This window comes from Leptonychotes weddellii, chromosome 5, assembly GCF_054177405.1.
Source record: "Leptonychotes weddellii isolate Sample4059 chromosome 5, ASM5417740v2, whole genome shotgun sequence".
NCBI lineage: Eukaryota > Metazoa > Chordata > Mammalia > Carnivora > Phocidae > Leptonychotes > Leptonychotes weddellii.
The window spans coordinates 143,674,836-143,687,371 of record NC_138373.1 but is presented as its reverse complement, the minus strand read 5'-3'; the positions used below and the strand labels follow the sequence as shown (position 1 = coordinate 143,687,371).

At 43.7% G+C, this 12,536-nt stretch overlaps 1 protein-coding gene across 1 annotated transcript in view; it reads left to right on the top strand.

Moving 5' to 3' along the window:
- Positions 1-12,536, top strand: part of LOC102750641 (putative tetratricopeptide repeat protein 41) — a 76,068-nt gene that overhangs the window by 28,905 nt on the left and 34,627 nt on the right. Inside the window, exons 7-8 of the mRNA XM_081822306.1 lie at positions 1,622-1,820; positions 2,661-2,839. Of these exons, the coding sequence (XP_081678432.1) occupies positions 1,622-1,820; positions 2,661-2,839 (378 nt within the window). The remainder of the gene's footprint in view (positions 1-1,621; positions 1,821-2,660; positions 2,840-12,536) is intronic.

The window sequence follows — 12,536 nt, the reverse complement described above, 5'->3', positions numbered from 1 at the left end:
CATGGGTTTCTGAATCACTCTACATGCCACCAGCTAGCATGAAGTCTCTCCAAGCACCTGCTCCCTCTGAGTTTAAGTAGCTTTGTTTGTCATATGGGGATTGGATTAGCCAGGGTTCTCCAGAGAAACAGGACCAATAGGATTAGATCTCTCTCTATATATATCTCTATATAGATCTCTAGAAAAAGATTGTGAGGGTTTGGCTTACATGATTATGGAGATTGGGAAGCCCCAGGATCTTGCCATCTACAAGCTGGAGGCCCAGGAAAGCTGTTGGTAGAGTTCCAGTCCAAGTCCAAGGCCTGAGAACCGGGGGAGCCAATGCTGTAAGTTCTAGTCTGAGTCTAAAGGTCCGAGAACTAGAAGCTCTGAGAAGTCAGAGATTCCAGCTCCAGCAGAGAATAAGCTCGCCTTCCTCTGCCTTTTTTCTATTCTGGCCCTCAGCAGATTGGATGATGCCTATCTGCACTGGTAAGGGCGATTTTTACTCCATCTCCTGGTTCAAATGCAAATCTCTTCCAGAAACACCCTCACAGACACACCCTGAAATAATACCCAACCAGCCCTCTGGGCATCCCTTCGTCCAGTAAAGTTGACATGTAAAATTACATGGGAAAATCACAGATTTTCATATCCTTTCATATCTCACAAGGTTATTTTGTAAAAAGATAAACTCTGTTTTCTATGACAGTGTTCTGTGCACTTTAAGTATTGTGTTTAATACTCTAAATCTTGGATGCAGGGTGATATTTGTCCCAGTTCTCTTTCTCTCTCATTCCCCAACCCCCTTCCCTATTTATGACCCACAAAATTGCCCTTGCCTTGCTCAGTGGAAGAGGGGAGTTTCCTTCTTCTTCCATGGGTTTCTGAATCACTCTACATGCCACCAGCTAGCATGAAGTCTCTCCAAGCATGTAGAAAACATGGAATTCATTCCAATGGAAACGCAGAACAATGGGCTCACCTTCTATTATGGCTCTTATGAAGAGCTGGGCTTGGTGGGCCATCCAGCAGAGTGATTCATCTTGGAGGAAAAGCTTCAAGCAGAACATTTAAAATACTTCTTTTTTGCCTTTCAAGGATAAGTATCTCTAAGCTTTTAATGCAACAAAACCGTTTTGTTTTTAAGGAGCTCGTTTCTGGGTAGTATGATCTGTTGGAATCACTTCTGGTGGTGAAAATATAGTAATCTTGGCTGTAGTGTCCAATTTGTCATTAGTTTGCTCAGCTTCCCCTTGGCCTCTGTAAGACCCAGGTGCAGACTAACTTCTCCAAACTGCCTGTCCTCACATATTTGAAAGTGCTTATGTAGGTGGCAACCATGATGTATATTTAAAATAGAAAAAAGTAGGTTACACACATTTCTTGGGGGGAGGGGAAGAGAGCCTGAAAAATGAGCATGCTCCCTAGCTTTTCAAAATCTGGGTCAGTGATCATAACTGTAACTAATTCTTTGGTAAATTCGGATGGACTTATAAGAAGATACATTTTTAATATTTCAGGGTTTTTTCCAACCTCCCTGTTTATTGTATCTAATTATGACCACAGAGCTGTTATCTGCTATAGTGTATTCATATACTAAGAAGTCAGATGCATTCCACTGTAATTGATTTGTCAATAGGTGTGCTCACTCCTGTCAGAGAAAGCAGTCCATACACCTTTCAGAATCCAACGAATCACAGGAAAACACATTTCCACCGAGTCTTAGTCCGTTTCTTCCAACGGCAGACGGCTTTCTGGAGAGTGTATGAGGAGCTGCCATGGCACATGAAAATGAGTGGCTCCTGGGGGGACTTGTGCAGCTTCCTCTCAAGCCCCAGGTAAGGCTTGTCCTTTCTATATGGTGGCGTTTGAGCAGATTTCCTTCCTTTGCTAAGCACTGTGCTGACATGCCCACGTTTCCCTTAAGCAGGGCACATTCATTCACTTACTTGGTCAACCACCTGTTCATTCCTTCAGACGGGCCCCTCATTTGGCATCCCCTTCTGTGGCTGATGGATTCCTAGTGTTGCTCTGTTTGATCATCTGGCTCTCAGAGTGTTCCCTTCCCTGCCCTTCTTGACTCCACAGGGTTTCCTCTCAAAGTTAGGAGGATTCCAGAGAAAGGAGGACTTGTAGATGGGCTAGGATAAAGGACTGACCACATTCTCCTGCTAGACCCTGCCTTCCCTTTCTTTCTTTTCCCTCCTGTCTACCCCTCTCTGTCCCCCCGCTTCCTTCTTGTCCTCTTATGTACCCCTTGGCAAACATGTATCATCTACTCACTCTGAATCCCAGCTCTTGTAGGCTCTGGGGATGCAGGTGGGAATGAGATGCAGCTCTATCTAGTGGGGAGTATGTGGAGCCAGAAAAGAGCTACACATGGGGGTCAGTGCTTCACTAGAGCAAAGACCCAGAGCCGGCAAGCTTGGGAGAGGGAGGGGCTTGCTCTGCCTGGTAGATTCAGGGAGCCTGCCTGGAGGAGGCGGCCTCATGAACAGATGAGTGGCAATGGCTTTGACTGCTTAAGAGTGATAGGCTCACATTTATCTGGTGACCTACCAAAGTCATAGTAGTTAAGGAGTTTATGAATAGGTTGATGGAATGGGGCAAATAGAAGAATAGTTTCCTTCAAGACATGAAATACTAAAATGACTTACATTAATACTTTGTGTTGCAAGTATCACAGACTTTATATCAAAGATCCAAAACCCAAGCTTCTGGACAAGGCTGCACCTCATCCACTACTGGAATGTGTTAGCAGAAGTTGGATACGATGCTGCTGGGGCCTATTTATTCACGGTGGCCAAGATTAAAGCCGATAAGTGCCATAAAGTGAAGAAGAGACATACCCTCTCAGGTACAATGAGTCGCTGTGGTGCATTAGTCCGTTTTGCTGGGATGTAACATGGCCAAGAGTTACTGTTCTCCTCTTTCCCCATGGAATTCTGGTCATTCCAGCAGACTTCTCTGAGTACTCCTACCTACAACTTAAGCCAACAGTTTCCGAAGATAGGAAATGGGGAAAAAGTGTTAGGTTTTTTTTTTTTAAAAATATTTTATTTATTCATTTGACAGAGAGAGACACAGCGAGAGAGGGAACACAAGCAGGGGGAGCGGGAGAGGGAGAAGCAGGCCTCCCGCTGAGCAGGGAGCCCGATGCAGGGCTCCATCCCAGGACCCCGGGACCACGACCTGAGCCAAAGGCAGACGCCTAATGACTGAGCCCCCCAGGTGCCCCGGAAAAGCGTTAGTTTTGAGATAGTTCCTTTTTGTCTCTTGCTGTGGCTGTTTTCTGAGGCTCCGTCCCTCGCATTCTTCCTCTCTCTATTTTCTCATGGCCTCAACCGCACTCCTAGCATCTTCTCCGCCTTCTGTAGTTCCAGCCTTGACCTCCTTTTGGAGCATCTGCATATGTGCCCCGCTTCCCGAGGGCCACGGGCACTGTTGTTGCTCCATCGACGGCTTTCCTGAGTGACCAGCTGACAGTTCAAATGAAACAGATGCAAGCCCTGAATCATTTCAGATGTTCCCTCCGCACTTGTGCTGCTTTCTGTGCTCCCTCTGTCTGCTCACAGCGCCCCTAACTCCCCCCGCCCCCCAGGGCCCCTCACTGCATCCTGGAGACACGCAATTATTGTCAAGGATGGCCCCCATCTAAGTTGGGACAGCTGTCCTTCGACGTGCTGCCTAATGGCTTGGATTTGGACAGCACTCTGGTCAGTATTTCTTCCCTTTGTTCTCCATAGTAGGCTCCCTTGCCTGCGTCTCTTTCTCCCTGTATTTCCTGGCTTCTTAAACAGTAATAACATTCATTCATTCTTTCAACAAATAGTAGCTGTGCAACCTTCCCTGGGCCCTGGACTCACTGGGCGCTGCTGATATATCGGTGAACGAGGCCAACTCATTCAAAACTAGTTCAAAACTGAAGCCTCGCTCCCATGGTTTTACCACCTAGTGATCATAAGAACAGATTCTGAGCATTTGTCATGTGCCAGGCTCTAAGTTAAATACTTGATATGTATTTTGTTTAATTTTAATAAAATCTCTGTAGTACGACTAATATCTTGGTTGAAACTAAGGAAACTGAGTCTCAGAGGGGTGAAGTTAAGTTGCCCAAGATGTCCCAGATAGTTAGGGATGGATTTGGGCTATGTTGTTCCTGCATCCCTTTGGGTCCTTAGCCATGTAGCCTTTACCTGTATTCTTTTTTAAAAAAAATATTTATTTATTTACTTGAGAGATAGCGAGAGAGAGAGAGAGCACACAGGTAGAGGGAGGGGCAGAGGGCAAAGGAGAGAGAATCTCAAGCTGACTCCACACTGAGCACAGAGCCTGATGCAGGGCTCAGTCTCTTGACCCTGAGATTGTGACCTGAGCCAAAATCAAGAGTCAGATGCTTAGTTAAGCATCTGACTGAGCGCCCCCAAGCACCCTGTCGATATTCTTACTACCATGTATGAATTATGTAATTCTGGAATTTCTCCAATTCACTAATCCTCCAAGTGGTAGGACCCAAGCGATACTCTGAGGATTCCAGTGTGTTAAATAAAGCCAGGATGCATCTGGAATTGTATCAGTGCTTAGGGATGTAGGGCGTGGGAAGGAGATAGGGGGTGGGAGATGGTGCGGGGAGAGCACTATGTGTCATAGGAAGCTGGCAGCTAACCCACAGAAGTTGAGATCTCTGGGTGGGAGTGAGTGTCCTTCCTGATGATGCCATGCTGCTTGTCATAACGTGGTTGTTATGGTGATGGAAAGGGCTGGGGGCTAGGGGTTGACAGTGGGAGGAAATCACCTAACATTTCAGTGTGTGAGGATTTTCTGGATGTAAATGAGCCTAATTCAGAATGTGTCCCTTTGAATTAGGCTGGATAATCGGTACGGCTCTCTGCGATACTGCAAACATGCTGTTTGTATGATCATCTGCTGGTTGGTCTCGGCTCACTCTGGGCCCTGGGGGGCTCCTTAGCAGGGAGTCCTGGCCTCCATCACTGCCTTTGACACCTTCCATCTTCCTCACCCCTCACCCCTCACATCCTGTCACAGCCCAGTTCCGTAGATTTTACTTCCATCCAGCCTCTCACATCCTCTCTGTCTGGGCCTCCAGACCCTCATGCCCTCTGTCTGATCAGTCTTCATAAAGGAAAGCTGTGATCAAGTCACCCTGCACGTTGCTGCTGTCTGCCTTCATGTCTTAATCTCCACCTTGGCTGGCAGAGTCAGCCCATGGCCATTTGGCGGGGATTGTGGGGGGCTTCCTGAAGTCCCTCCGGGACTGTGTAGGTTCACTTTTCCCCCTTTTGGATTGCTGAATGTAGAAGTCACAAGACCAACGACTTGTCACCAAAGCAGTAGAAGATTCATTGGAACAGGTTTAATTATAGCAGGAATCCTGTATAATAGTCCCAGGAGGCATTCCAGTGGTCTGGCTGGCTGTCTGGGTCCCCCGGGCCCTCCAAACATTGTTTTCCCTACCGTGCTTATGTAAGCCACACACAGCCCAGAGACAATGGGTCCTCCTAAGGTGCTGCGGAGACAAGGCCCTTAAACTGGAATGTTCTTTCAGAGGGGTTCTCGAGAAATCCTGTTTTATCGTCTGCAGTCACAGGGGTTGCTTTACCAATTCAGCCCTGCCCTCCCTTCTCATAAAGAGGTCTGGGCGGGGGGGTGGGCTTGTAATGTTTACCACTAATACCCTGAATCAGTTCAGCGGCATTTGCCGAGTGACTGGTGCCAGATGCCTGGGGTGCCACGGCCCACAGGACAGACAGGGTTCCTGCCTTGTTGGAGCAGATGGTGGAGCGTAACACAGACACTCCTGAGAAGTTCAGCCTGAAGGAGCGGGACCTTGACTAAGTGACATTTCATCTGAGACTTGGAGGATGAGTGAGAGCTCAGGGGACAAAGGGCTGAGGGGACAGCATGTTTGAGGACCGTGAGTCGGGGAGAGTGACGACCCTGAAGATCTGAGCAAGTCCAGTACAAGTACAAGAGAGCCTGCGCAGGCTTATCAGCCGGGGGGAGTGGGCGGGGGAGGGGAGGAGTGTGTGAGGTCTCTTCCTGCTCCAGGAGGCCGTGCTCCAGCTCAGGACCCAGGACCCGAATGCACGCCCCGCCCAGCTTAGGGCGCCAGCTGCCGGACTCTGTGGTTTGGCGCCCCCTGGTGGCTGTGATGAGAACCAGAACCCTAACTTGTTAGGTTGGTGGAAAAGATGCTCAGTTCTGTGTCTGGAAATCGCTTCTCCCCAGGTGCTTCCTGCCTGTCCACTTGCCGCCCGGGTTTGCCCCTCCTGGCGGGATGCATGTGGGCAAGTTACATCTCTGGATGACGGCCAGTAGGGAGGCTTTGAGCCTACAGGACAACTTCGGTGGGGATGGGCCAATTTTTATAGATTATCTATGACATGATAAGCTTGGTTTTGACTGGAGTCTTAGGTCACATCAAAGTGAAGAAAATCCATTTCTGGTTGCACTTGCATTTTTAGACTAAGTCAAACACCAGAAGAGACAGACTATAAACAAATGTGGCAGAAGGATGGGTCCCAGCATGGCTCCATCTTGACGGATGACTGGCTACCCACCAGGTGGCAGATGTGGTGGGTTGGGGAGAATCATTTTGCTTTTAAGGGGCAGGCTTTCTTACTAGAGCAAAGGGTAAATGCATTACAGTACAGGATCTTGTCTGAAGGTTGTAGTAAATGAGACAGTATCAGCTTTTCATAACTAACATATGATGTTTTGCCCTTGATACCTTTGGAAACTTCTAAATATTTTAGATAAATGGAACAAAATGATTTATTAAAAACAATTTTATTTAAAAAAACTTTTAAAGATTTTATTTATTTATTTGACAGACAGAGAGAGAGAGGGAGAGAGAGAATAAGCAGGGAGAGGGGCAGAGGGAGAGGGAGAAGCAGGCTACCTGCAGAGCAGGGAGCCCAACTCAGGGCTTAATCCCAGGATCCCAGGATCATGACCTGAGCTGAAGACCGACGGAGCCACCCAGGAGCCCTATTAAAAACAATTTTAAAAATAGCTCTACAGAAAAATTAAAAGAACAAAAGATGCAATTTTCAATGGCCACGGAAAATATGAAATATCTAAGAATAAATAACAAGAAATGTGTAGGATCTTTATTTTTATAAAACAGCTTTAGAATTATAGAAAATAAAATTCTAGTATATAGGCGGAAATACCATATTCTTGGATGGGGCAACTCAAGGTTGTAAAGCTATCAGTTCTTCCACAATTGACTTATGTATATAAAACAATTCTAAATGAAATCCCAGTGGGATTAAAACATTTCTAAATTTTCAAAATGATTTTAAAGTTCTTGGAGAAAAAAATATCTGAGAGTAAGAGTTTAAAATAGAACAATTTGAATATCAACTTATTTAAACATGTTATGAAGCTATAATAATTTAAAAAATACTACTGTGAGCAAAAATAGCTCAGTGGAATGAAATAGAAAGCTCAGGTATAGACTCAGCTATAAATATAAAAAATTAGGGGCGCCTGGGTGGCTCAGTTGGTTAAGCGTCTGCCTTGGGATCAGCTCATGATCCCCGGGGTCCTGGGATTGAGCCCTACGTTGGGCTCCCTGCTCGGTGGGGAGCCTACTTTACCCTTGGCCCCTCCCCTGGCTCATGCTCGCTCTCTCTCTCCCCCTCAAATAAATAAATAAATAAATAAATAAATAAATAAATAAATAAAAAGTGATAGAAGCTTTTCAGATAAGGAGGATCATGGAATATATAGTGCTGTGATAATGGTTCATTATTTGGTAAAGTTAAGTCACCTGAACCATTATACCAGAATATATTCCAGAACAATTAGAGTTAAATGTAAAGAAATGAAATTTTATATTAAAAAAGCTATAAGAAAATGTCAGTGAGTCTAAGCAAGAAAGCAAAAGAGTAAATCACAAAGAAAATAATTGGTAAATCTGTCTAAACACGTGAAATTACTACATGTAAAACAAAACAACACAACTCAGAAAATTAGAAACACAGTTACAAGACCAGTGATAACTGGGAAAAATATTTCTAACATACATGGCAGGCAAAGGATTGATATTTTTAATAAGTAAAATGCTCTTAAATAAGAAAATAATGAGCACTTCAATAAAAATAGGCAAGATCATGAGCAGGCCATCCAAAGAACATTTTCAGTTCTTGTCTGACTTTACTTCTTAGTGTCCATGGGTATTTTTGATGGTGCCCTTCCCATCCAAACATTTTGGTCTCTTGACTTTGCTGACACACACTCGCCTGGTTCATCTTCCATCTCTCTGGCTCCTCCCTTTCTGTCTCTTTTGTTAATTCCCCTTCTTCTACCTGGCTTCTAAGTGTTTGAGTTCCTTATGGTTCTTTCCTTCTCATGTCTAATTTCACCCTAAGCATATTATGAATGTCTGTGGCTTCAGTGATTGTCCATGTACACGATTCCCACATTTATTTCTCTAGCCACATTTATCCTCTGAGCCAGAGATCCGTATATCCAACTTAACTGGATGATGTCTCCAAAGCTGCTCAGACCCGACGCCTCTAAAACTGAACTCACAACATCCCCCTAAAATCAGGTTCTCTTCCAGGAACTCTCAATTTACCATGTTGGAGTAATCCTTGACACTTTTCTGTCCTATACGCCCTCCCCAAATACATTTCATCACTGAGTCGTGACATTTTTTACTTCCTAAATGTTTCGCAAACTTGTCTCCTTGTCCACCTCCACCACCAATGCCCTTTTTTAAGCTGTCAGAGCTGCCGCACGCAGTTGTGAAGATCAGTAATACACATTTAAGCTCCCTCCATATCTTTTTATTGCTTAGTATCTCATTTCTTTTTATTGCTGAATAATATTCCAATGTATGAATATGCCAGTTTATCCCCTTGCTTATTGAAGGACATTTTGGTTACTTCCAGCTTTTGATGATTATGAGTAAAGCTGCTGTAAACATTTGCATGCAAGTTTTTAAATCAGTTGGGTAAATACCTAGAAGCCTGATTGCCCAAATGTGTGGTATGACTATGTTTATTTAGCTTTGTTAAGAAACTGCCAAACTGCCTTCCAAAGGGACCGTACCATTTTGCATTCCCACCAACAATGCATGAGAGTTTCTGTTGTTGTCTGTCCTCACTGGCATTTAGTATTGTTAGTTTTTAAAAAATTTTTATATTAGCCATTCTAATAGGTTGCTGTGATATCTTCTTGTTTTAATTTGCAATTCCCTAAGGATAAATAATGTTGAGTATCTTTACATATCGTATTGTTGAATTTTTAGAGTTCTCTTGGATAGATGTCCTTTATCAGATGTATATCTTATAAAAATTTTCTCCCAATCTGTGGCTTGTCTTTCCATTCTCTTAATGGTACCTTTCATAGAGCACAAGTTTTTAATTTTAATAAGGTCTAACTTAATCAGTATTTTCTTTCATGTGTTGTGCTTTTTGTGTTGTATTTAATAAATCATCACCAAAACACAAGGTCACATAGGTTTTTTTTCTATTTCCTTCTAAAACTTTTATAGTATTTCATTTTATATTTAGGGCTATGATCCATTTTGACTAAGTGTTTTGTAAAAGGTGTAATGTCTAGATTCATTTTTTTTTGCATATGAATGTTCAATTGTTCAGAACAATTTATCAACAAGACTTTCTCCATTGAATTGTCTTTACTACTTTGTCAAAGATTGGTTGGACATCTATGGAAGATTTTTATTGGGATTGCATTGAATCTATAGGTCAAGCATCTTAACAATGTTGAGTTTTCCAGTCCATCAACACAGAACCTCTCTCAGTTTATTTAGATATTCTTCGATATCCTTCATCAGAGTTTTGTGGTTTTCTGCATATAGATCAAGTACATGTTCTGTTAGATTTATGCCTAAGCTTCTCATTTCTGGGGTGCTATTATAAATGGCATTGTGTTCTAAATTTCCGATTCTGATTGTTCATTGCCAGTATATAGGAAAGCAATTGGCTTTTGTATATATTTTTTTAAGGTGTTTTTTAAAAATTTATTTATTTGACAGAGAGATAGCAAGAGCAGGAACACAAGCAGGGCAGGTAGGAGAGGGAGAAGGAGGCCTCCCACCGAGCAGAGAGCCCGATGTGGGGCCTGATCCCAGGACTCCGGGATCATGACCCGAGCCGAAGGCAGACGCCCAACGACTGAGCCACCCAGGTGCCCCTGGCTTTCGTATATTAACCTTGTATCCTGTAACCTTGTTATAATTGCTTATTAGTTCTAAGAATTTTTTGTTGATTCTTTGGGATTTTCTACATAGATAAGCGTATCGTTTGTGAACAGAAACAGTTTTATTTCTTCCTTCTCAATATGTACACCATTTATTTCCTTTTCTTATTGCACTAGCTAGGACTCCCACTGTGATGTTGAATAGGAGTGGTGAGAGGGAACATCCTAACCTCAGCTTGTCACCAGCATCACTCTCGTGAGCCCCACGACCATCACCTCTCACCTGGCCCATCATCACAGCCTCCTAACTGGCTTTCCTACTTTCATTTTTTTTCCCCATAAAGTCCACTGTCTGCTTAGTAGCCAGAATGAACTTTTAAGAATGTAGACCAGATCGGGCGCCTGGGTGGCTCAGTTGGTTGAGCGACTGCCTTCGGCTCAGGTCATGATCCCAGGGTCCTGGGATCGAGTCCCGCATCGGGCTCCCGGCTCAGCCGGAAGCCTGCTTCTCCCTCTCCCACTCCCCCTGCTTGTGTTCCTGCTCTCACTGTCTCTGTCTCTGTCAAATAAATAAATAAAATCTTTAAAAAAAAAAAAAAAAAGAATGTAGACCAGATCATGTCACTTTCCAGATTAAGATCATTCCAGACACTTGCTGTTTGCACTTATACTAAAATCTGAACTCCTCAGCTTAATTTACAATCCTTTGTATAATCTGACCTCTGCATGCCTATGTAGTGTCATTTTATAAGATTCTTCCTCTTGGCCTCTAGATGCCAGCCCCTCTGACCTTCTTTCAAGTGTATTCTGCCTTTGGGTCTTGGCACCAGCTGTTCCCTTTGCCAGGAATGTTCTTCCCACTCATATTTTAATAGTACCAGTTCTTTCTAGTTATTTAGATCTCAGCCAAAGTGTCACTTTCTCAGAGTGGCCTCCCCAGTCTGATGTTATACCTAGTCATTCTCTATCTTGTCAACGCGTTTTAATTCTTTGCATACCTTTCACCTCTACCTGATTTTGTCTTGTTTATTTATTTGTTTGTTTGTTTCTTTTTTTTTTTGTCTATCTCTGCTCCCTGTTGCCCTCTGACCCTCCCAGCTGCTGGAATGTAAGTTCCATGAAAGAAGGATTCTGTCTCTCGTGTTCATTGCTATATTCCCAGTGCCTGCAGCAAGCACCAGGCATGGTGTGGCTGCTGAATGGCCCCTTCCTATGTCTCCACCCTGATCTGGAACCAAACACCTTGCTCTCTCTGCTCTTCAGTCCCCATCTTTCAGTTCTCTAAGCACCTTGCTTTTTCCTGCCCAGAGCCTTTGCACATGCTCTTCCTCTCTCCAGAATTCCCACACTGTCTCTCCCTCATTTTGCCTCAATACCTTCTACTCTTTTTTAAACTCTCAGCTCAATTGTCATTTCTATGGAGAAATCTTCCACAGTTCATATCACCAACTCTTTCGTGGTTCTTTTCATGTTTGAATTTATATTCATTTGTATGATTCTGTGATAATCTATCTTCCTCGCCATTCTGACAGCCTAGCTGGCGGGGCCCAGGTCTGTTTGGGCTCATCCTTTATCTCCTGCACCCAGGACAGTGCCTGGCCCACAGCAGGTACTCACAGTGCCCTGGAAGTGGTTGTTAGAGGAATGAGTTCACTAAAGAATAAATACTGGATTTCATTGGTTCTAAGAAGTAGGCTTGCCCCAAACTTAACATTTCTGAAATAGGGATGCATCTTGCAGTTGATGGCATCTTAGAGTTGATGAACATGTTTTTAATAAATACATTCCTATATTCTGTTTTGCTAGTAATCAAAGAAATGCAAATTAAACCAAGATGCTGTTTTTCAGGTACCAGATGTGCAATTATGTTTTTGGTAGTGAATTTTAAAGACATTAAATAATGGGGGCATCTGGCTGGCTCAGTCGGTAGAGCATGTGACTCTTGCTCTCAGGGTTGGAAGTTGGAGCCCCACGTTGGGTGTAGAGATTACTTAAAAATAAGAAAAAAAAATCTAAAAAAATAAAATAAAAAATAAAAATAATAATGTTGGTAAAGGTGTGGGGAAATAGGTACTTTTACATGCCACAGTAAGAGTTTATATTGGGACAGTCTTTCTGGGGAGCAATTTGGCAATATATATTCAAAGTCTTAAAAATATTTTTTTTTAAAGATTTTTATTTATTTATTTGACAGAGAGAGAGATAGCGAGAGCAGGAACACAAGCAGGGGGAGTGGGAGAGGGAGAAGCAGGCTTCCTGCCGAGCAGGGAGCCCGATGTGGGACTCGATCCCAGGACCCTGGGATCATGACCTGAGCTGAAGGCAGACGCTTAACGACTGAGCCACCCAGGCGCCCA